Source organism: Delphinus delphis, chromosome 18 (assembly GCF_949987515.2).
Source record: "Delphinus delphis chromosome 18, mDelDel1.2, whole genome shotgun sequence".
NCBI classification, from domain to species: domain Eukaryota; kingdom Metazoa; phylum Chordata; class Mammalia; order Artiodactyla; family Delphinidae; genus Delphinus; species Delphinus delphis.
The window spans coordinates 1089158-1114869 of record NC_082700.1 but is presented as its reverse complement, the minus strand read 5'-3'; the positions used below and the strand labels follow the sequence as shown (position 1 = coordinate 1114869).

Below are 25712 nucleotides of genomic sequence, written 5' to 3'. Positions count from 1 at the left end.
TGCCCCCAAACAGCTGCTTTACTAGCGCTGGAATCCCCACAACGCAACACTTCCAAAGCAACTTACCTGAATACAGACTCATCAAGGGCGTGTCCCAGCACAGCTGTCAAGCTGCAAACCATGAAATCACTAGAGTGTTTCCATTACTCACACGTTGTCTCAATGAAATTACAGAAGACAGCAGCACACACTGTAGTAATCAGTGAGTAATAATACTTACGTGTGTGGAGGTCCTAGGGAGTGCTACAAGATCTATTTCTTACTGTGGGTCAATGTTTTCAAGAGGGTAAGTCAGTCTCTGGCCTAAAGTATTATTTTCACATGTTTTTATTCCATTAAAAGCAAAACAAAATCTAAATCCATACTCACAGAACAGAATACACTTATTTAAAGTTTTGACAGTGTGCAAAATTAAAGTTTGGGTATTTAATCCAAACTTTAACATGAGTATTATCTTGTAAGGCGATTCCTTCCCTTTAATTAATAAATAATACATTAAAATATATATTATTCTGGAAGCAAATCATCTCCTAATTCTTCATCAGCAAAATCATCCTCGTCGACTCTCTTTTTGGCTGCAGTTCTGGGTCTTTCTATTTGCGGGCCAAGCGGATCCACATAGGAGGCGTCTAGGTTTCAGAACAGATGGTTGCATTAGAGGAACAGGGAAAAACAGCAAATGTGAAACCAATGAGGCTCATCTTCAAAACTGAACAACCCAGAATGAAAAGAAACGCTCTCCCAAGTCATGTAAAACTTCTGTCTGTGCTGGAAAACCCTTAATAACGCCCAGGTGGACGCGTCTGCCCGTCCCTTCCAGTCCAGACCTGCCAGGCCCGGGCACTTGCCTAGCTCCTTGTTACTGCTGCTGTCGTAAGGCTCCTCCGTCCTGGGCAGGGCTCGGAGCTGGGCGCTGAGCCGCTCGCCTCTGCTACCGGCACCACAGTTCTGGCCGCCGTCTGGAGACACAGGAGCAAAAGCACATGTGTTCAGCACGGTGGGCAACATCACACTGCATTACAAATCTTAATGTCTACTTATCTGTCAAGAAACAGGAAGGCTGTTTCATTTGACAGCCAATTTCCAAAGGATGTAATCCTTGTTTTTTGAAATTTAAAAGAAATCTCTTGTTGGGAACCTATAATATAGTCAAAGCATCACTCAAGAGTAGGCTTCATCAGACCCTTTCCACCGTGTGCTTGGAGACACTGGCGAACACCCCCTGGCGCGGAGTGGGGCAGCGGGTGGGGGGAAGGGGCTGGGTCGTCGCCCACGTGGAGCCTGGGAGCCGTCAGAGGCCTGGGCAGGTGAGGGGCGGGAGAGGCCAGCGAGCCTGGCCCAGGCACCGCCCCCCAACTCTTCACAGGCCTGGAGAATGAGTACAGAAGGGGTCAGATGTGCCCGGCAGAGGAGGATAGATTCTGGCCCAATTTAAGGAAAAACCTTAAAAGGATTATAGAATCCAAATATGGAATGGAAATAGTGCATAAGAGACGTTCACACCCAAGACAGAATAAAAATTAGACTGAAGAACGCAGTAAACCATTAAGTATCACACGCAGTAAACGACCAACAATTTTAACACAAAACCTTCATAACCCAGTACGCGGAGTCAGTCAGCAAACCCGCTGTCCCCCAAGGGCAGACAGGGCCGCAGGAGAGGCCACCTGTCCGGCTCCCGGCCTCGGGAACATGCTGTCCCTCTCACCCCTCATCCCTGCGGACGCTACGGGGCGGCCATGTGGACCCTGAACTCGTGGAGCTCAGCTCTGCCTGTGCACGTGCATTTGATTTAATTGTTTTTCTCAACTGATGTTTTGGCACCGAGCTGTTAAAACCTGAAGCCAAAATTTTGCATTTAAGGGTAATGCATTTTTTATTTCAAGTACTTAAAACAAGTTCATTTCATTTTAAGCTTATTCTGTAAAAAACAAACTAAAGTACTGAAAATCCTGCAAAGCTCTAAAGCAAACGCTGCTGCTTCCCAGCGCGATTTGTGTAAGTGATAATAATAACATACTGTTTGCCCAGCATCGGCGTGTGCAGGCGGGTCTCACACCACCTCCCGGGGGGAACCCCCTGTGGGTGACAGAGCCCGGAGGCTGGGTGACCAGAGACTGCCACATACGTGAACGTGGGTTTGGTGGTAGTAGTGGTGGTGACCTTTTACATACACGAGGCCGCATGTAATCTGCATTCTCTCCTTTGAGATACAGCATTGGTTCTCCAGGTGTGGTCCCAGGACCAGCAGCGGCAGCTGGGACCTGGTCAGAAACACAGGACCCCGGGCCGGTCACCGGGGTTGGGGGCTCGGGTCTGTTTTAACCAGCCTTCCCAGTGACTCTGCTACACACTCAAATCTGCTACACGTGAGGAAGGGTGCTGAGGTCAATCAGCAAATTAACAGAGACCAGAGTCTGGTGCACAGAAAAAGAACAATTTTCAAGGGCCCTCAGGCATTTCAGAAACAGCCATTTTATACAAACGAATAATTATGATGACATGTTCCCTATGGTCCTCTCTCCTAGGCAACACTTTTAAAAACCTAGTTGTAGGCGCTGCACTTAATTTTAACACATCATACTTAACAGCTCCAGGCTGGCCTCACCTGGATCCACATAGAAAATTGTCCCTTTCCCCTATTTGAGCTGCGGGTCTCATCCAGACAGAGTGCCAGAGAGTTCCAGGCTGAGACGTGTGCTGCTGGGTCTCCCGGGGCAGAGGTGGAAGGTGGTGGGCCCCGGGCACCCTTCAACACGCAGGCCGTGCTGGGAGCTAGAGGGATGGCCAGCGACCTCGGCCCACGGGGGGCTGCAGGGGGCGGGGGCGGGACGCTGCTGAGGGGGGGCTCATCCACGGGGCCCAGGGTGTTCCGAGGGCCGCAAGGCGAAGCAAGGAGGAAGCCCAGTGGGCTCAGACCCCAAAGCTGGGCGGGCCGGTCCCCGGCCTGTGCGAGCTGGAGGGGGGCCGAGAGCCAGGCTCCGGGGACAGGGAGGGGCCCCAGGAGGAAGTGGGGTGTCGGCGATGATGGGAAACAGGAACAAAAGAGCAAGTGTAGAGAGAGAGAGAGGCAAGCCCCCCGGGAGCCGGGAGCTGCTTTAAACCTGCCCCAGAGCCAGGTCCACGACCCCTGGCCCACAAGGCCCACGGCCGGAGCTTCGGCTCCAAGAAGCGTGTTTGTGCCCCAGGACTGCCTGTTTGTGCTGGGCTGCAACGCACTGGATGGGAGAAAGGAAAACCTACTAAGAGAGAAACGGCAGTGGTGGGGAGGCTGGCCCAGGAGGCGCCCTCCTCTGCGCGGGGTGGCACGTGGGAGGCGGGTCGGGGGCCACTCTCTGGGGTGGACACCGTCGTCTGGGCTCCGGCTCAGCACCGGCAGCTCTCAGGACACCTCGCTTGGAGGGCTGGAGTCTCCCAAGTGGACCCTGAACGTGAGGACCCCCAGGGGCCTCAGCGACACGTCACAAGCCCACGGTGACCAGGGAAGGCCCTGCGGACCGAGGGCAGGCTTGGTGATGGGTGTGCGTTAGGGTTACTCTGAGCTCAAGATTTTCAGCGGGACGTGGAGGATCTTAGAGGGTGGTGAATCTGGTCCTAGAACTCAGTAAGTAACTGACACTTCCCTGGGGGTTACTCCTTCGAGGGACACGCAGTTCAAGAGCTCCCACCTCGGCCAGCTGGCGGGCTGCCCAGACCCTCCCCAAGCTGCTTCAATGCTTTTGGCAGACGCAGGCCCACAGCCCCTCAACGACAATCCAAATTCCAAAGAGCTCTAAAGCCAGGTTTCCAGGCAGAAACACAACTTCACGTCAAGAATAAAACCTGACTTGACCTGCAGCTATTCCGGGCCATTGCTTATCCTTAGTGTGAATGTTCACGCTTCCCTGAAGTAGTGAGACTCCTTGACTTGGAGGTGCTCCCCAGGGGAGGTGCTCCCCAGGGGAGGTACAGGGTACATGGCTAATGCGTCACAATACATACTTCTCTAAACTCCGCAAGATGCTGAATTCCACCGCAGGTGGCCCTGCTGGACAAGGGACTGAGAGCTGCTGGGACAGGTCTCCAGACCAGGACCTGGATGGAGGGCCACCCACACGCATGGGACGGGGAGGGGCAGAGGCGGGGAGGTGAGGGGCGGCCCCGGCACACACAGGGCCCAGGCTCAGGGCCGCCCTGCCAACTTCTCAAGCTCTGGGTGCTGGTCCCTGGGACCAGGCCTGGGGCTTCTGCTGGAGCAGCGGGACTGACCCTCGGGGAATCCAGATGTCCCGCTGGACCAGGCACGGCACTGGCTGTCAGCGGCTGGGCGCACCGAGAGAGCAGAGCTCCGCCCTCGAGGGTGCTCTCCGTCCCAGCTGCGCCCCCACCCCCGCCAGGCGGCGCCCTCAGCAGATCAGGGCCCGAGTGTCTTTCCAAGTTGATCCTGATTTCCTTGAGGGCAAGGGCCCCGTCTCATTCGTCCTCATGTCCTCAGCACCCAGCGTGCATCCAGTAAATGAACGAACGAACGAAAGAAAGGCCTCCCTAAACCGAGGGTCGCATTTCTCTTTGTTGTGACTCCTGACCACAGACAGACACAAGATGACGACGTCGGGTCCTGTCTGCACGACGGTGCTACGAGCGGACATGATACGGATCCCAATTTAGCATTTGTTTTTCTAATTAGTTTCTTTAAAACCATCCAATTTCCCCTAAATATAACTTCTACTATCCCCTGAAGTAGAGACAGAAGGTAGATTTTGTTGATGGGGAAAAAGGGGAGGAAAACTTAACAAACCTTCTTATTAAGTAACAGTGTCCCCAGCAGCCACAGAATCGCCCAAAGCGACAGCATTTGCGTGGCTGGTCCAGAGACACAGGGCTACGGCTGGGACCATGGCCATGCCGCCCAGTGCCCACACCGGCACCACTGCTACACTACAAGTGTACAGGTCTGTCAGCATCCAGGTGACGACCCCAGGCCCCATGGCGCCTCCTCACAACGCAACCTAAAAAACGTGACACAGTAAAACCCACTAGTATGGACACCCGTGATAATCTATCCAATGTGAACTGTCTATTCATCAATTAGCAGAAACAGGTCCGTTTATTCAGGAACCAACACCCACTAACACCTACAAACACTCGATTACACAGCAGCCTGATGCTCACAAAAGTAGAGTAGGTGAAGTTTAACTGTGTATAAAACAAACAAACAGGACATCTTCAGATTACTTCAAGGTGCTTCTAGAAGCCCGTGTACTAGAAATCTGTCAACTGGCACGTCCGGGGAGACAGGAACAGGGACACTCACCACTGCCAGCGCTCCCGTCTCTCCTGCCGCGGGGACCCCCGCTGCCATCCCTGCCGGACTTGGTGCGCTAAAGCAAGAAGGCGACACGTTAGAAGGACATACTGGATGTCAGCTGTACTGTAATGAAAACAGGAATAAATGATAGTCCTTCAAGGTCAACGATAACCAAGCACCGATTTCTAAAACACACGTTAAACTGTGCGTCCCTTCGGCCTTACTGTCCTGCCTCCCGAGGCTGGGCTCACTGGGAGTGGCCCCTGAGTCGGCCCCGCAGGAGGGAGGCCCGGCTGCCTTGTAAGTACGGGGGAAACCCTGAGAAGGGCCACCAGTCCCGCCAGACACGCGAACGGCACTCAGGCTTCAAAGTGCAGGGTCGTCCTTGCTTCTGCAAACAACTTAAAAACCAAGTATTTCCCAGATGTGAAAGCTCAGGTCTTAAACGCAGTGGCTGAAGGGGTGGAGGGAGAAGGGGACCTTGCGAATGGGCTATTTCTGCTTTAGCCCCACTTGACATGATTAAAGGACAACAGGGTTTTGAAAGTCAGCTTCCACAATAAAGGCACTGTTAAATCTCTATACCTGAGATCTGCCCAACAGTCTACTTTCTTACACATCAACTCACCCTTAAGACATAAGAATTATCTCCAAACTGTGACATTCTTAGGTTTCTTTTTACACGCTTTGCTGCGCCTAAGTTAGAGCTTCTGATTAAATGCTGACTCCAGGCTCTTGTATGAATAATGGTTTGTTTAGAGAAGAGGGTAGTCAGTGAGCAGAAACAGACGGCTTTTGACAACTATTTACAATTGAATTAAAATTTCTTAACATAGATTGGTATCTTATTTAGATCTTCAGTAACGTAAACATAATTTCATCATTAATTCAAAGGACACCATTCATTCCCCCAACCCTGACAACTCCCCAAATATTTATAAATTATCAGGTCACAGATGGGATTACTGACATTGTAGTCTCCTAGGAAGAAAAAAAACAATCTTTTTCAATGATTCAAGACTCATTTCTGTAGAGACACAGATGTAGAGAAACAAACGTATGGACACCAAGGAGGGGAAAGTGGCAGGGGGGTGGGATGGTGGTGGGATGAATTGAATTGGGATTGACATGTACACACTAATATGTATAAAATAGATGACTAATAAGAACCTGCTGTATAAAAAATAAAATAAAATTCAAAACACTAAAAGACTGGGCTTCCCTGCTGGCGCAGTGGCTGAGAGTCCGCCTGCCGATGCAGGGGACACGGGTTCGTGCCCCGGTCCGGGAAGATCCCACATGCCGCGGAGCGGCTGGGCCCGTGAGCCATGGCCGCTGAGCCTGCGCGCCCAGAGCCTGTGCTACACAACGGGAGAGTCCACAACAGTGAGAGGCCCGCGTACCGCAAAAAACAAAACAAAACAAAACAAAACAAAAGGCTCATTTTTGTAAAATGAAACACTCTCCTAAAACTTAGGAACTTCAAATATATGTAAACATGCTTGAGTTTTTTCTATTAAAAAGAAACCTCCCCAGAACTCCATCTCTCCCTCTGCCTTCACAAACAAAAGAAAATCTAAAAATGATGCAACAAAATAAATATTTTAATATCTCTAATCAGATTTTATTTCAGATTAGTAATTGCCAGCATATCTGTAAGACGTAGACAATAAAATAATTAAACTCATAAAAACAAATGTCCACATAACTTGAAACTTTTTTCCAAATCAAACGTGGGAAAAGATCTAAGAAACTGTAAGCTTAGCACAGGACAACCTAGGAAAGCGAGCACGTGCATCGATGACTGTGCCCCCGTCACACCGTCTTTGCGCCTGTCTAGAACTTTCCCATGCTTTGGCTTTCACTCGCCTTTGCCTAATTCACCCCCTCAAGCCCTCGCTGTTTTCCAGCCTGGAAGCCCCCTGCCATGGCAAGCCCATCTGCATCAAGACCCCCAGGTGGGGCACGTGGGGACGTGGCCTGCTTTGCTCCCAGGAGAACCCAGAGCCGGCTGACTCAGCCGAGCCCCATGGACCCGAGTGGACTGGCGCCCGCCGTGGGCTCAGACTCCATCCTCCTGGGCCCGGGACCGCACGCCCCCTCCCCGGTGCGGCCTCCTCCTCGTGGGCTTGTCCCCCAGCTCCACCAGCTCCCCCGGCCAGCCCCCCTCACTCCCCGAGGCCCCCATGACTCCACTCACTCGTCTGTGGGTGGAGGTCAGGGTTCTCGTCCTCTTCCACCCATTTGCCACTGGAAATCAATAAACCCCACCGTGATCAATCTTGTGTCCCCGTCGCCATAGCAGCTGGAGCAGTGAGTCCGTGTGGAGGTTACAGAGACGGCGATGTCACAAGTGAGACAAGAACGTTTACCGGCACATAGGCTCGATAAGGTTCTAAGTTTAAAGCAATGTGACCTGTGGAGACTCGGCCAAGTCTTCTCTCAGACCATCCACACCCAGAGGCTGGGTCGCGGGGCCTTCAGGGGACGGAATGAAGGGGAGCCCTCAGAGGGTCGGGTCCCGCCACCCCCCAGAGCCCCGGGAACTAAAGGGACAGGGAGGGGATGACAGAGCGGGGCTCCGCCAGGCAGGTTGGAAAGGTCAAAGTGGCCGCTACATTCACACCATGGCCGTGAGGGTCTTGGGGAGGGACGCGTCAGCCGCGTGACTGGAGGGGGTTAAGACGAGGTCCAGTTTGGGGAAACCTTCTGGAGAAAGAGAACATGAAACTCTGAAAATAAAGTAGGCACAACAATAACAACTTATTGGGAGGGGCCGGTGCAAACGGGCCCCAGCCCCACAGCGAATGCCAGGGGGCAGACCACAGGCCCAGGGACACAGGCGCACTAGAGCGTCACGTTTTGTTCTCAGCAGGAGACACTGCCGCCTTCTCAGAGTTTCAACACCTCATAAAGTTCCCAGGAATCCGGACTCACTTCCAGGGGTGTGAGGTACGGAAGCGGGACTGACAGAAGATTCTCATCACAGCAACACTGACACGTCAAACAGCCACAGAAAGGGGCAAAAAACGACAGAGGCCTGCCTTTGCTGACATGGGAAGCTGCCATGTTATCTTCCTCAGTGAGGGGAAAACTCAGGTTACAAGACAGTATTTTTATAAAAATCCATTTTTGTTTAAAAAAAAAAGTCCCATTTAAAAAACGTATTGATAGGGCTTCCCTGGTGGCGCAGTGGTTGGGGGTCCACCTGCCGATGCGGGGGGCGCGGGTTCGTGCCCCAGTCCGGGAGGATTCTGTGTGCCACGGGGCAGCTGGGCCCGTGAGCCATGCCGCTGGGCCTGCGCGACGGAGCCTGTGCTCCGCAACAGGAGGGGCCGCGGCAGTGAAAGGCCCGCATACAGCAAAAAAAAAAAAAAAAAAAAGTATTGATATGTTTGCATATATTTGTAAAAATGCCTGGGATTATGAAATGTCAAAATGCTAACAGTGATCTCAAAGTCGTGGCTGAACGATTTTCACTTTTTCCTTAACACATTTTTATTTGAATTAAAACGTTACTTACAAAAGTAATCTACCTGAATTTTTAGAATAACATTTGTTTCTTCAATAATATGAAAAAAAAAAGATGCCATACCCACTTTGGGGGAAACAATGAGAGAAGAAGGTACAAAGAGAAGAGGAGCAAAGTAGATATAAATAAAATGATGGAAAATTGAACAGGTAAGTGTTGGGAAAGTGTTTTCTCCCCGCCGTGAACACACGACACTGCTCTCCTGCAGGGGACAGGCAGAGTCTCCAGGACCCGCGCAGCCCCACATTGTCACACTGTCACCTGCCCCCGGAGGACAGTGGTCACAGGACCCAAGGGTGAGGGCTGCAAACTCTCGCAGCGATTTGACGTTTCTGACATCCAAGGATGCGGTCGTTTTCTAGCAATGTCGGTGACAGACTGGGACAAACCTAAGTTCACCGTGGACGGTTGTGAAGGCCAGCCGAGAACACTGTCCTCATCTTACTGAAGAGAACCAGGTCTGGAGCGGACTGGGGTTGGGGAGGAAAGCCCAGGGTTCCGTCCACCATCCTGGGCTTTTATTCCGTAAGAATTAGATTTCTGTCTTAGAACAAGGAGCAGTTGTTACCTAGTTAAGGATCCTTAAGAAGATTGGCTCTGACTTCAAATTCAAGAGAAAACAGAATTTAAGACGCTTCTTTGCAGCTTCAACTCCAAAGAACTCACGAACGTGGCCGCACCTTCCTGCCCTCGGACCTCTCTCACACCTTCCCGTCTCCACGCCAGGCCCTGAGGTCCAGCCACACCTCCCCCGGGGACCATTCGGACCCCTGGTCGTGGGCCGAACCCCATCCGGTGCACACGCTGCGTGTCTCTGCTGGGCAACAAGCGACCTGTGTTTGTCTCGTTCTCCTGCCAGGTGACGAGCAGCTGGAGCACCTCGTCCATGTCAAGTGTCTCCTGAACAGGTGAACCAAGGACCCAGCACAGGGTGATGCCAGCAGGCGAGGACTCCACGGCCTTTAACCAGAGCGTTGCGGAGTCTCACCCTGGAAAATGTCACGGCCCAAATCACCACACACTTGATACCAAGGATGAATGCTATATGAATTATCCTGTGTTTCTGTTGAACTTTATAAATGCAGTAATGTATAAAATGGGCGAAACATTCTCGCAGCTTTCATTACATACGTAAACTTTAAAAATTTTGCATTTTTCCTTCACAGTTAATTTAAAGCTGTGTCTTTATGAGACCTTCATACAAAATCTTTTTCTTTTTAAGAACTTTTAAGAACGCTTTTGAGACCAAAAAGGTTTCTGCTCAACTAGCTTCTGGTAATAACTGGAAATCTGAGGATAAGTACCAACTATATTTTACATTAGTTTTGAATGTCACATATTATTTTAAGTTGGCCAAAACAAAGAATTTCTTGAAATTATTTGACTTCTTTGGGGGGAAAATGGCAAATACTGGGAGAGGAATTCTCCTTTTGAATATTGTAAAAATTTAGAAATTCGATTTTTAAAAAGGAACAAATTATTAATGTACTTCATTTGTGAATGAGCAATTAAAACTTTGTGTTTTGGGGGCTTCCCTGGTGACGCAGTGGTTGAGAGTCCGCCTGCCAATGCAGGGGACACGGGTTCGTGCCCTGGTCCAGGAAGATCCCACATGCTGCGGAGCGGCTGGGCCCGCGAGCCATGGCTGCTGAGCCTGTGCGTCTGCAGCCTGTGCTCTGCAGCCGGAGAGGCCGCAGCAGTGAGAGGCCCGCGTACCGGAAAAAAAAAAAAAAAAAAACTTTGTGTTTTGTAAACTCTCTCTTTCCCCATCTTCTTTTTCCCTCCTAATCGTTTCCTTTTGTCCCTTAATCCTCTTTGGTGTGGGCTGGTATTTTTCTCTTCCTTGGCATTTTTAAAATACTCAGCCTTCAACTCCTGTCTTCCCATTTTGCTCTCTTCCATTCGTGCAATAAAGTTTGAAGAGTTCCTTGCAGCTAACGTTCTTCTGTTCAGCGAAGCGAAAATGCGAACTGTCTCTTAAAACCCAACAGTGCTGGGGGGCGGCTCCACCCAACGCCCGGGACTGTTTGCCACGGCTCTGCGAACAGGGCACAAAGCTTCCTCCCCGCCCAGGAACACAGGCCCCCAGCACAAAGGCGAGAACAGCCGCCTTCTCCATAAATGTTCCAGAAGAGGACGCACTTCTCTGAAAAGTCAGCCCAGAGAAATGAGTTTCTAGCTTTCATGCTTTAAGACTGGAGCTGGGGGCCTGGGGAGGTCCATCACCCCCATCCACATAACCCTGAATCTGTTTATCTTTCCTTCTTAGGTCTACACAAATTCCTTTCCGTTTTAAAACAGTTTTTAAAAATCCACGGCCTGATTTATTTTGTGTTTACTTTTCCCCTTAAAGCAGATTCTGTATCCTGAGCTGGTGTTTGATCGTTTGAAGGTAACCCTTCGGAAGCATAACACTACACCAGTGCTTCTGGAATGTCTGTGAGTAAAAAATTAGTTTGAGAACTTGTTTAAAAACCACATAGATTCTTGGACTCCATATCCGGAGACTTTAATTCTGGGGTTGGGGTAGTCTGGGGTGAGGCCCAAGACTTTGTAAGAAGCCCAGGCGATTCTGAGGCTCTGAGGGTCCACAGGCCACACTTGGAGAGCACTGTTCTGAGGTCCTAGCTCTGATCAAATTAGAGTGAGCTCACAGAGGTACATTCCAGTTTAGCTCATGGAGTGAGCTACCAACTTCCTGGATGCAGAAAAGTAAGGACTATACACCAACTGAAAGTAATTACTCTCATCATCCTTTTTCTCTACTATCTGTAAGGGAGCAGAGCATGGCAGCCAGGAGCCTGGACTCAGAAGCTGGCCTTCCTGGATGTGAATTCGAGGCCTACCCCCCAACAGCTGTGTGACCTGGAGAAAGTTGCTTTGCAACCACGGGCCTCAGGTTTCTCATCTTAAAGAACAGTAATAATAAAACCACATCCAACATCATAGCATAGGACTCCTGTGACGATTAAACTGGCCAGTACGTGCAAAGGGCTAGAGCGGCCCACACTCATCACGCACTGGGTGTTGCCGCTGCTGGTCGCTGATGTCCAGCTGAGCAGACGTCATCAGGTCGGAGGAGGGGAAACTGCAAGCAGAGGAGGGAGATCAGGAAAGGCCACCCAGCCTCTTCACTCCTTTTCTTTTCTGCTGCCAAACTTCTGCCACTGTCAGCACTTGCAGGGGAAAGGACGGGATAAAGACTGGGGCTGAGCTCTGCATTCCTTCTAGCAGCTCAGGTAAAGGTGTGGCGTGGTTATCCAGGACATCCCTGGTCTCAACCCTGTGGCTGGTTCCCAAACATCTCCAGTTAACAATATGGACGAGCTCGACTACAGACGCTCACAGAGGCCCACAGTGCTTTAGCAAGGAACACCTGAAAGCTAGACAGACTGTAGAAAGTCACCAACTGGAAAAAAGATACCTAACCATGTGGAAATATTCAAAGAAATCAAGATATATCTGTACAAGAGGTATTACACAGGCCTCGGCAATTATTTTATGAAGAAATCCTAATTACGAAGGAAAAACGTTAAGTTTTTGCATTGAGACAGATTCTAAACAGGAGACACACAGGAAAAGTAACAAGAAGTTTTAAGTTCAAATTTAGAAAAGGATAGCATCCTTACTTCAGGCATTGATTTGTGACATTTTGTTTCATAACGAATAGCGTCTCATGCACCACGCAGCCAGGAAACAGGGCGCCTGCCCCACGGCTCACAATCTAGACCAACGCATGGGGGCACGCAGCGATTTCCCGAGTAGGCTGCTCTCATACCCACAGGACTCCTTCTCTGTAAGCCTCTGCTCTCTCTCCTAGGACTGACCTTTTCCACTAATTTCCCCCTCAATTTTGTGTTCATACGTAAAATATAAGTGAGAAAACACCAAGAAAATGTTTCTCTTTATGTAAGATTTAATAAGCAGTCCCGAAGAACAATGGAGAAACTGATCTCAAGGAAACAGAAAGAAAGTGCTCTGTGGATAAGGACTGCGACGTAAAGGAAGACGAAGGAACGGCTGGGACGAGAGCGTGTATCTAAGTGATGCAGGTGCAGTGCGGCAGTGATAAGGCATTAGGAAGAGAGACACTGCTCGAGCACAGCGACACAGCACTCACGTGGGTGAGCAGGTAAGGTAAGCACTGCGTAATTTAAATGCATCAACTGTAACTCGTCTGAGCTTACTAAGTGTCCTTAATTACGCCATGGCGAGTACAACATAAGGATAAAAGGTCAGGTCTATGAGAGACACAGACAAAAGCTGACTATGTTCACTGAATACACAAATACTGTGATGAAGAGGAATCAACAGGCCGAGTAGTAATTAGAAAGGGAAAGCCACTGCAGTGACATTCGGTACTCATTGACAACAGTAAAATCACAAGCCCCCATGAGCAAACGAGAACAATCAGGACAGGGGGTGCAGTGCGGGGGGGGGGGGGGGGGAACCGCGGAGTGATGGGCCGCCACGTCAGGAGAGGAGCGCCTGTAGCGGCCCAGGCCGTCTAGATTCAAGGAGGGCAGGGGCTGGCGGGGGGCTCTGAGGAGGGTGCGTGGTGGGCACAGGTCTCGACCTGACCCCTCAATTTCACTTCCCAGGAGTCCTCGGAATCCATGTTTCCTAAAGCCTGAGTGCGGCCCCCGGAAGCAGGAGCTAGAAGGTTCCCAGCTCCTCACTGGGGTGGGGGGCGTCCGGCCGGGAGGCCCACTCCCACTCGGCTGCGGGGTCAGCACATGGGCCCCATGCGGGATCCAGAACTTGCCTGAGCTCATGTGCACCGTTCGGTCACCATTCATAAGTGACAAACCACTGATGCTTAAACTTACGAAGTCTGAAGACTTCCAGATGCACCCACGGTTCTACACTAAGTAACTTCACAGAACTAGTTTTGAGCTCCAAAGAATTTCATGGTTTGAAATAGATACTTCTTTTTGATTCTTCTTCATGAAACAAATGTAATAGTAATTATGATGATAGTTATGATAATTTGATCTTCCAATTTGTACTAGTTTAATTTTACAAAACTTTCACACAGGTTATCTAATTAAATTAGCAATTGGTATGTGGTATTCAGCTGGTCTTCACAGCAGGTTGTAACTATATACCCTAGCAGTGGCATTTTAATACCAACTTGATGTTTTATAGGATTTTTAAGGTCATGCTCATAATGCTTTTGCAACTGACAATTTAAAAAAGAGAATAAAACAATCAGGTCACATCCTCAAAGCAAAAACAAGATAACGACATTTTGAAAGCAAATACGAAATTTAGATTTAATTACCCAAGGTAATTAAATTTTTGGAAAAGCTTAAGCTTAAAGAATTTTCTTTCTATGAAAGGCGGATACTCAGAAATCATGTTAAAGTTTTAAATATTCTAGGCTCAAACACAGGAGGGATTATTCTCTCACAGAAGTAAAACACTGCAGGGAGCACAGAAATACACCTGAAGCCTCTGTATCAGCCATCCTCAGAGCCGTGCCCTACGATGCAACACAGCAGCCCAATGAACTGCTGTTGTAGGCAAGTGACTGTCTCCTGGTTTCCACAGGCCACGAGACTCTCCAGCTGAAGTTACGTCTACAACTTAACCTGCAGCTATTTTGTACTGGAGAAATTACAATTGTTAGTCTATTAGTAGATTTCCACTAAAGACTACACTGAATCTACTGCACTTTCTCTGATTAGGAACTAGATTTTGACTAAATTTTATCCTAAAACTAGAGTTTTAGTTATTTTTCCTTTCATGCCACAGCAGAAAAATAACTGCAACTTAATTTTACTGACAGAAGCCCAGACATCACTCAGCTGAGCTACAGAAGGCTGACATTTTCAAAACTGACAGCAGTTTTCGGCTCACATGACATACCTGTTCCCTGATTTCTTTCATTTTTTCCAATCTCTTGAGTTTTGTTGCATATTCTTGAACTTCTTTTAATCCAATATCTGTGCAGAGACGAACCAAGAAACGTAGACCTAAATTATGAAAAATATTTTTAGAAAAGTAGGTATCCATGGTGTTCAAAGAACAATAAATCAGTAAGCTCAGTCTTCTGGGACCCGGGTAGGAATGCTGCTCACAAACAGGGTTTGCTTCTCTTGAAAAATCACTGCACTTTGTATTCCTGGCCCTCTGAGAACTGACCTCCTGGGAAGACGGTTTAGAGGGACTCTGCCACCCGCCCTTCAGGAGAGACCACAGCATCTATAATCCGAGCCTTTATCTCCTCACCTGCTTCTCCTTTATACCACTTACGACTCCTGACATACTATATACTTGTTTATTGTCTTTTTCTTCCCACTAGAATCCAAGCTCCATGAGGCCAGGATTTTGGTCTGTCTTGTTTTCTGCCACACCCACAGGGCGGGACCAGTGCTGTGTACCAGCACTGCAGTCACCCCATAAGAATTTGTAAGTTAGTGACTAATTCATGACCATTAATGTATTACAAAAGTAATGGTACTAAAATAATCTAAAATGTCACACATTACTACTGCGTAAATTGCCTATGTATACATTTACCCTGATAATGCACAGTAAGAAGGTAATTTATATTTTCTACAAATAATACTCGACTACAGGTCAATTTTTGATAACAGAAGAATGTATTTTAAGACAAAATCACCCTTTGGGTTCATCAGAAAAGTACTCTGCTCAAAGTGAGACCTTACATGAGTGCAAGTGTTTTTCCTATGCTACCATAAGGCAGACTACTGATTACACCTGTTTTGAAAATTAAACAGGCCAAAGTACCTTGGACATTCCCCACGGCACAGATAATCACTCAACTTTTTTTTTTTAAACAGTTTTTCAAAAAAATAAATTATTTATTTATTTTTGTCTGCGTTGGGTCTTCGTTGCTGCACGCAGGCTTTCTCTAGTTGCAGCAAGCAGGGGCTACTCTTCATTGCGGTGCATGGGCTTCTCATTGCGGTGGCTTCTCTTGTTGCGGAGCACGGGCTCTTGGCGCGCGGGTTCAGTAGTTGTGACTCGCGGGCCCTAGAGCACAGGTTTAGTAGTTGTGGCTCATGGGCTCTAGAGCACAGGCTCAGTAGTTGTGGCACACAGGCTTAGTTGCTCCGCGGCATGTGGGATCTTCCCGGACCAGGGCTCGAACCCGTGTCCCCTGCACTGGCAGGTGGATTCTTAACCACTGCACCACCAGGGAAGTCCCAATCATTCAACTTTTACAGTGAATCTTAAACTCTCTCTAAAGAAAGAAAAGTGGCCTTGCTTGGAGATGCTCTCTTTGCTGTCCAGTGCGGAGGTGCTGCAGCTACTGCAGTGGTCCTCAACCAGCAGCAGCTGCATCCCCAGGGGACACCTGACAATGTCATAACAGGAGGTGTGCTCCTGGCACCCAGTGGGTGGAGGGCAGGGATGTTGCTAGAACATTCTAGAATCCACAGGATGGCCCCACAGCACAGGATTATCCGATCCCAAATGTCAGTGCTGCTGAAGCTGAGAAGCTCTGCCCAGCGGACTGCTGGGTTTCCATTCCCCAAAAGCTATTACTGCTCTCATTTAATCTTTAAAGTATCAGTTCCCCAATGTGACTGAAGTTAAGAATCACATTAAAAGCTGTTAAAAAAGAAACAGGAAAATAAATAGATGAGAAAAAAAAAAAGAAATAGGAAAAATCAGATATCTGGGTCCACTGCAACCTGAATGAGAATCTCTGTAGGTTGGGCTACAGATTTGTAGTTTTTACAAGTTTTACAAGTAATTCCCATGTATCCGGTTTTCTGACTGGCATTCAGAAACTGCTGTGAGCTAATGGACCCACATGTGACCAGCATTACAAAACTCCTCGCCCCTAGGCTCTTACCAAAGGCCATAATTCTGAGCTCTCTGCTTTCACAGAAGTCAAATTGAGAAAAATATTACTGAAGGAACATGCAGCACATCTAACCCCTGGATCAGGCTGCGCCACTGAAAACGTGGCCCAGAAAAGATCTGTTTTTACTGAAATGTGCTGTTTTGTGTGCATGGTCATTGAAGGACAACATTCAAAACGGACTTTTCAAACACATTATTTTATTTGTTGGACGGATGTTAGTAAAGCTAGGAGCTATGACGTCTTCCAGTGACCTTTTATCTACTCTCCTCTGTGTCTCAACACAACTGAAGTAAGAGTTGAAAGGATTTTCTTCTTCCCAAGGAATTACTTTTTATTTTCTTATAAATAGTAAAGATTATAAAACCCACTGTATCTTCCCTTTTTCCTTTAGTCACAAAGCTACTGGGGCCATATATAGTTTAGTGAGAATATGAGACCTATGAATATGGTTATTTTGTACTTTTCCGGATCCTGATCTTGTTGCTGTTACTGTAACACTGTTACTTCAGGTTGCATCAAATCCACTGTGCTATAAGATTGGAAGAAATGAATATTTTATACAAAGCCAACTTTATAAAAGGGAAATAAGTTACATATAACATAATGTTTTAAAATTAATTTGCTACCAGTATCAGCAAGATTATTAATGTTCTATTATCATAAACTCTAAAGGTATTTTTTCAGTCTCAAAAAGTTATAATTAAATGGATGGTTTAAAATGCTTTTCTAGGGCTTCCCTGCTGGCACAGTGGTTAAGAATCCGCCTGCCAATGTAGGGGAGATGGGTTCGATCCCTGGCCCGGGAAGATCCCACATGCCGCGGAGCAACGAAGCCCGTGCGCCACAACTACTGAGCCTTCACTGTAGAGCCTGAGAGCCACAACTACTGAACCCACGTACCACAACTACTGAAGCCTGCGCGCCTAGAGGCTGTGCTCCGCAACGAGAAGCCACTGCAATGAGAATCCCGCGCACCACAACGAAGAGTAGCCCCCGCTCGCCGCAACTACAGAAAGCCCGCCTGCAGCAACGAAGACCCAATGCAGCCAAAGATAAAATAAATAAATTTATAAAAAAGAATTTTTTTTAAATAAATAAAATGCCTTTTCTATAAAATACCAGTTTATGAACTTTAAAAAATAATAAAACAAAATTTATTCTTAAAATTTCATAAAGCTTTGAAATATAGATCTGTTTACTACTGAAGAGAATTCAGTGGTATATTTAAATCCGTCAAGAATTAAATTCTATAAAAATGTGTACTTGCATAGTCAAATTTTCTGATCCTATAACCACATATTTAAACATGTACCGCAAATTATAGGTTGGTATCTATGTATGCAATTACTGTAGCAAAGGTAATTATTACATATTAGGACATAAAATGTGAGAACCTATACTTTCAAAGTTACAAAATGTAGTCTCACTTACATTCAACGTTTTCTGGAAATTTTCTGTGAATATCTTTGTAGGTATCTAATGCTTTTTGGTAGTCACCTGTAAGTGAAGGAGGGAAACAAACATGCTAGCAGATTACAGAAACGAGCAGGTTCAGCAAAATACTAATTTAAATTCAATATTCTGGCACCATTTCATTGGTTTAGAAGGATGACTTCCATGTTTGCCACAGGCATAAACAACCGTTCCCAACATAACTTCTGTTTTTTGTTTGTTTGTTTTGGCTGTGCAGCATGTGGGATCTTAGTTCCCGACCAGGGATCAAACCTGTGCCCCATGCGGTGGAAGTGTGGAGTCCTAACACCTGGACCGCCAGGGAGGTCCCTCAATATAACTTCTGGAAGAAAATGTACAGACAAAATAAATCTGAAAAAGGCGCAGAGCGGAAGTAAATGGTTGAAACTTAGTTCTACTTCTTAAAATGAAGTAATAACATTAATTTCAATGTTATTCACTTGGAAAAGATGAAAAATAACTTGTTTTGCAGTTTTTATATTCAAACATTAAAAAGTTTACAGAAAGCATTTTGTTTTGTAATAAAATAATTTAGCTTCACATGGCAGCAAAGAATAGGAAAAACGAATTTTGGATCAAAGACCTTTGCTAAAATCTCAGGCAAGAGTTATGCCCTTACGTCTGGGCCTCCTGCACAAGGGGGTGGCCCGCCGGCCTCGGCGTCGGGGTGGAGGCTGAACAAGACGGAGAGCGGAGCACCCAGAGCGCGGCCGGGCCGGCTAAGGTGGCCGCTCTTCCCCTGGACGGACACACACACACACACACACACACACACACACACACACACACACACACGTCACAGGACAGGCACTACACGTGCGCAGGCAACTCGGACTCGCCCTGACATAAATGAAATGTGTATACAGAGAGGTCTTTCCGCCAACAGGAAACACGGTAACATTAGAGACCAACCCGCAAAATGACCTGAGGTCACACCGCACCTGTGTCCCGCTGCCACCTGAGGGGCTCTCAGAGGCAGACAGAGGGCCCTAAGAAACGGCGGGGACCGCTGCCGGTGGTCACGGCTCGCGCTTCCCTGGGTGAGGGAGCTCTCCTGGACATCTGGTTGCTCTATAAGAGGGACTGCATTTTTCACACTTAACTACATTAGCATGTTATTTTAACTAAACATTTTAACCACAGTGTTAACATTTATCTCCTGCTTAATCCTGACATTTTAACAGTATCATTCACTTCATGGCTAGTCCCAAACCATTAACACACTGACACTGCAGAACAGGCCAGCAGCACAGGACGAGATAAAGACTGACACTGAAAACACAACCAGGATGACTAGTGACATCTGCTGTACAAAATCAGGTCCTGCGGCCCCAGTTCTGGGCTCTCCTCAGCTTTTCAGGTGTGAGAGAGGCTCACACATTGGGCAGAGCACACAGGATGTTTAGAAGGAGGTGACTAGATGGGACTTCCCTGGCGGCCCAGTGGTTAAGACTCCCCGCTTCCAATGCAGGGGATGCGGGTTAGTAAACGTAACTTTTAACTGTACGTAGTAAACACTGTGTCTTTCGTATAATGTTTGATATGTGTACTATCAAAAGTTAATCTTAATAAATAAATCTACAATAGGAACACATTTATATGCATAACTACCTAAAAGATAGAAACAAGCAACATATATTAAAGTGAATAAAATTAAAGCATTTACCACTTCTTCTAAAACAGCTAGCTACCATCAGCTGCCACTTCACTTGTGTAGGCCTGTAAAAGAAATTATGTGAAATTAGAGATGAAACAAAAATAATCTGTGATGGCCAAACAGTTTTATAAAGCTAAGCTACATATCGGTACTAGCTTTCAATTACTTTTTGACATTTGATTAGGTCGTCTTTATTATTAACAACAGCATATATACAATTTCCTTCATTATTATCTGTCATACTGATATTAGGAAATTTACATTTAGAGCCCTTCAATTAACTCACACCTTTGTTTAGACATTCTTAGAAGAACTGCCTCGCCAGTTTGCGTAAAGACCACAGCATTCTATTTTAACCATTTTTATTACCTTTGCCATATCTTATACTTAGTACCTAAGGCTTAGAAACCTAGGTTTAGGCTTGCAAATTTAGTATTCAAGAGGCAATTTTTGACCTTGTGTTTGAACAATTAGACTTCAGCTAAAAAGAAAGTAAAAAAGAAATCTATTCATTCTTTTTTTTCCCTTAAAATAGAAGTGAATTTCTTTTCTAAAATAAACATGACCAGAATTTCTAAAGACTACTACTAAAAATTTCTGAGAAAAACAAAATTTGAAGGAATAAAAGACTAGGGAATAATTTAATGCTCTCCTCACTTCTCTTTTATTTTTTTTCAAATTGAGGTATAGCTGATTTACAATATTAGTTTCAAGTGTACAACACAGTGATTCAAAATTTTTATAGATTATACTCCATTTATAGTTATTATAAAATATTGGCTATATTCCCTGTGCTGCACAATACATCCTTGTATCTTATTTATTTTATACATAGTAGTTTGTACCTCGTAATCCCTTACCGATACCTTGTCCCTCCCGGCTCCCCTTTCCCCGTATCTAATGTTAAAATTCAATTTGGCCAAACACAAAACACAACATGACATATCCCAATTATTTTTGAATAATGTATAAAACATTCTGATATGAATTTAAAGACATTTTTAAGAATTTGATTTTTTTATAAGTTTGATTTCTGTTCTGTCTGAAGTTAATATTGCTACTCCTGCTTTCTTTCTTTTTTTTTTTTCTTTCTTTTTTTAAAAAAATAAATTTATTTAATTTTGGCTGCGTTGGGTCTTTGTTGCTGCACGCAGGCTTTCTCTAGTTGCTGTGAGCGGGGGCTACTCTTCGTTGCGGTTCGTGGGCTTCTCATTGCGGTGGCTTCTCTTGTGGGCTCTAGGCGCGTGGGCTTCAGTAGTTGTGGCACATGGGCTTCATTAATTGTGGCTCGTGGGCTATAGAGCGCAGGCTCAGTAGTTGTGGCACACGGGCTTAGCTGCTCCGTGGCATGTGGGATCTTCCCGGACCAGGGCTCAAACCCATGTCCCCTGCATTGGTAGGCGGATTCTTAACCACTGCGCCACCAGGGAAGTCCTGATTTTTAATATATAATGTATATCAATTACAAACTGAGACCAATGAAACATTCAATTAGGACTCTTTCAGAAATGAAACTTTGTCTTTGGAATGAGAGAGTCATTTTCTGATTGATAAAGAAATAATACTTGTTTACTGAGATGTGAAAAAGAAAAATACACACAGAAAAGTACCTTGAAGGTATTTTTTAAAACATTTGCATAAAAAGGAAATATATTTATCATAATAAAGACCAAGTCAAATGAAACACAATACAAGAAAATCAAAACAATGCCTGAATGTTCACTAATAACTGTTCATGAACTCAGTATGTCTATCAGATTGTAGACATTTAACTAAACATAAAATCGTAACAGTTACCTACTGTATAAGAGAAGCTCTTTCAAAGTACTGAATGGCTTTTTCACAAAACTGGGTGTCGATGTAATAGGCCCCAAGCCACTCGATGACTTCAATGTTGGACGGGAAATACCTATACGACTGGAAAGGGAGGTGTGACAAAAGAACTTCAGTCACAAGGCACAGTTCACTCCCCAACACCTTCCCCACCAGCTGCCTTAATGTATACAGTGTGACACTTCTTACTTAAGAAGTATGAGCTGTGTCACAAGTACTGTTCAAGTTTTGAAACTATGTAAGATTTGGAAAACTTAAGATTTGTTTGACACATTTTCAATTATCTATAAATATCTTTTCGATGTACTGATATATGATCTGAGTCAAATTAAGTATGCAATAGACTCAAAAGGGATTAAATCACCCTTCAAGAGAAAAATGCACTGGTACCTTTTATTTTACCTTTTATTAAAATAATCAAAAACTAACTTTATATTCCACAAATGTTTTATTTTAAATTATTTATTTAAAAGCTAATAAGCATTTATAATTTTTAAAAATTAAAAGGCCTGCTGTCTTTTTTATAACAATTCATAAAAGGCTAAAAAGCAGAAGGAAGGCAAGACTGCACACCCACCTCATAGTAATATTGGAATGCTTGGGATTTATCCCCCTCACTGTCATATAATCCTCCCAGTTTAGACAAAGCTCTGGAGTCAGTTGGAACAACACTGATCAGCTGCATTAACCATTCCATAGCTTGATTGGGATCTTCCATTAACTCGTATCTTAGACAATTTCAATGAAGGATAACACAATTTTTCTAAATTCACTGATCAATAAGCAAACCTAAAACCAACATTTCATAAAAATATTTCTTAGTCTATACTAATGTGCTACTTAGTACTGTTTACTCTGGATTTCGTCAGGGATGAGGATGAAAAATGGTCAGTAACACTTCTGTCCCCTATACATGTATATGGGACACACATATACACACACACACACACACACACACATCTTGCTTTTCCTTTTACTTCATTACTACCCACTAAGATCAACTGCCACACTAGTAGAATTAATAGTGTGCTGTTTTATTCAAAGTTTTGTCCAAAATTTGTCCTTAATAAAAATGCCTGGGGCTTCCCTGGTGGCACAATGGTTGAGAGTCCGCCTGCTGATGCAGGGGACACAGGTTCATGTTCCGGTCTGGGAGGATCCCACATGCCGCGGAGCAGCTGGGCCCGTGAGCCATGGCCGCTGAGCCTGCGCATCCGGAGCCTGTGCTCTGCAACGGGAGAGGCCACAGCAGTGAGAGGCCCACGTACCGCAAAAAAAAAAAAAAAAAAAAAAAAAAAAAGCCTGAGTGCTGTGTTTCAATCATTCCACCTCTCTTAAGTGTTCAACATTTTAAAGGAATGGTTTCCATGTATTTTCTGGTGAGTTTTCCCTAATTACATTACAAGCCCAAGACAGTTTTTTGTAGCTTTAATGCCTAGTAAGTCCTCTGCATGCACTCAAATAATTTATTCACACCAGTACTTATTGATTACTTACTATTTATATTAGCTGCCTTAATGACATGAAAATATTCCAATCCAAAGTTTCATTGAAAAAGAAGAGCCTTGGGGCCTCCCTGGTGGTGCAGTGGTTAAGAATCCGCCTGACAATGCAGGGGACATGGGTTCCAGCCCTGGTCCAGGAAGATGCCACATGCCACGGAGCAACTAAGCCCGTGCACCACAACTACTGAGCCTGTGCTCTAGAGCCCACAAGCCACAACTACTGAGCCCGTGTGCCACAACTACTGAAGCCTGCTCGCCTAGAGCCCGCGCTCCGCAACAAGAGAAGCCACCACAATGAGAAGCCCGTGCACCACAATGAAGAGTAGCCCCCGCTCACCACAACTAGAAAAACCCTGTGTGCAGCAACCAAGACCCAATGCAGCCAAAAATAAATAAATAAAATAAATAAATTTATTTAAAAAAAAAAGAAGAGCCTTCTACTTTTAATGATGACAAATGTGATACCATAAGAAAAACATTAAAATAAGGAAATGTATTCAAACAGCCTCAAACACAACAACTGCTTGACTGGATCGACACTGATCAGGAACTGGGCACCAGCAGGTCATGACACTGGCACCTTCAGAGAAATGAACTGGACAAAACAAAAAGGCTAAAAGAAATAACTATGCCGCTATCTGCTCTAAAATTAACATTTTTTATCAAAAAACTTTTATCTACCCTACCAGAAGCACAGGAGACAATACTTAAAATTTTTTCATCATTATCGTTATTTATTTATTTATTTTTTGGCTGTGCCACATGGCTTGTGGGATCTTAAGTTCCCTGATCCGGGATCAAATCTGGGCCCTGGCAGTGAGAGCGAGGAGTCCTAACCACTGCACCGCCAGGGAATTCCCTAAAGGGTCTAAATTATGCTCAATGAACATCTTGTGTGGACTCGACATGATACCCAATTACTTCAATTACTATGTCTAAAAATTAATAATAGTTGCAACTTCTAAATAATTCCTCCTATAATGCAAATGACCCTTTAAAACAGGATCACTCAAATCATATTTTCATCACATATTAATTTGATAGTCAGGTTTTAAAATATACCCCCATCAATTAATTCACTGGTTAAGCTTATTTAATAAGTGGTACTCAATCACCAACTGAGTGAATTAATAACTGTCCTTAAGTTTTTCACATAAGATACATATTTGCTATCTGGTAAAGGACTTGGGCGCTGTTTCTTAGGATTGCGTGAAGTTTCAGGAAACAGTCCAAAGCTTCATCAAGCCGGTTTAGCTTCTTACAGGTAAGGCCTTTACAAAGAAGGAAGAGAAAGAAAGGTAAGCTATAAACACCGGTACTGGCAGTAATTTTCTCAAAGTAACAGAATGAATATTTAAATATAGGTAAATATTCATCCAAAAGAGAAAATAAAGATAAACACAATTAAAAAAAAAAAGGAACAAGGCAGGGGCAGGAAATTCCACTAATGTTTGGCAGACACTAAATCATGAAAGCTTTAGTGTATGTTTTGAAGTGTTGAGGGGAGCAGGAATGACAAACATTGAAAGAACAGCACAAACAGTTCAGAAATGGGCTGGGTTACAGAATTCAGTTAAAGTCAGGGAGGACTAGGACTTCCCTGGTGGTCCAGTGGGTAAGAGTCTGTGCTCCCGGGCTTCCCTGGTGGCACAGTGGTCGAGAGTCCGCCTGCCGATGCAGGGGACACGGGTTCGTGCCCCGGTCCGGGAAGATCCCACATGCCGCAGAGCGACTGGGCCTGTGAGCCATGGCCGCTGAGCCTGCGCGTCCGGAGCCTGTGCTCCGCAACAGGAGAGGCCACAACAGTGAGAGGCCTGCGTACCGCAAAAAAAAAAAAAAAAAAGTGCTCCCAATGATGGAGGGCTGGGTTCGATCCCTGGTTGGGGAACTAGATCCTGCATGCATGCTGCAACTACGACCAGGCGCAGCCAGAATGAATGAATGAATAAATAAATAAATAAATAAATATTTAAAAAAAATAAACAAACTCAAGGAGGACTAAGGGACAAGAAATAAACAGTACCAGGACAAGTGATTACACATGACGAAAAACCCACACATTCCTCTCTTGAATTTATTCCTTTTTCAAATAAATTCAATTTTTATTCAAAACTAAATAGAAAAACAAAGCTATAAAAGCATGAAAGGAAAATGATTTTGTGATCCTGGGGTCGGGAAGGGCTTCATAAAGCAATGAACAAATGAAGCCACAGATTTTCAAAAACCAAATTTGACTACGTAAAAAATAGAAAAATTCTGTTTCACAGAAGAAATTATAAAGCTCCCTTAAGCGACGGACTAAGAGAGGCATTTAAACATATGAAGAGGTCAAATGGACGGAGGCCTGGTGAGTGACCTCGTGCCCCCCAGGCCCCCATACTCACCCCTCTTCTCCTAACCCCTCAGTGCCAGGTAGAGTTGCTAATGCCCCCTGCCCCTCCCGTCCCACCCAGCCCAGCCCGGGGAGGAGAGATCCAGCTGCCTGGACACCCTCAGGACACAATGAGACAGACGGTGCATGGTGGGGAGTGGGCAGGCCTCGAAGGTCCCACTCCGCCTCAGCTGCAAACTCCTAGATACGA

The 25712-nt window shown here is 45.7% G+C and overlaps 1 protein-coding gene across 3 annotated transcripts in view; it reads right to left on the bottom strand.

The window, feature by feature from the left end:
• Positions 1-311: 311 nt before the first annotated feature.
• Positions 312-25712, bottom strand: part of IFT88 (intraflagellar transport 88) — a 75926-nt gene continuing 50525 nt past the window's right edge. The window contains exons 18-26 of one of the 3 annotated variants that reach the window (XM_059995587.1): positions 24293-24401; positions 22203-22353; positions 21594-21709; positions 19802-19854; positions 18094-18159; positions 14691-14797; positions 5294-5360; positions 853-959; positions 312-633 (exon numbers count right to left, since the gene is read on the bottom strand). In XM_059995587.1, coding sequence (XP_059851570.1) covers positions 508-633; positions 853-959; positions 5294-5360; positions 14691-14797; positions 18094-18159; positions 19802-19854; positions 21594-21709; positions 22203-22353; positions 24293-24401 — 902 coding nt within the window. In that variant the 3' untranslated portion in view covers positions 312-507. Of the gene's footprint in view, positions 634-852; positions 960-5293; positions 5361-14690; positions 14798-16220; positions 17192-17458; positions 17684-18093; positions 18160-19801; positions 19855-21593; positions 21710-22202; positions 22354-24292; positions 24402-25712 lie in introns of those variants that run through there. The other 2 variants (XM_059995588.1, XM_059995589.1) reach the window with 2 other exon arrangements.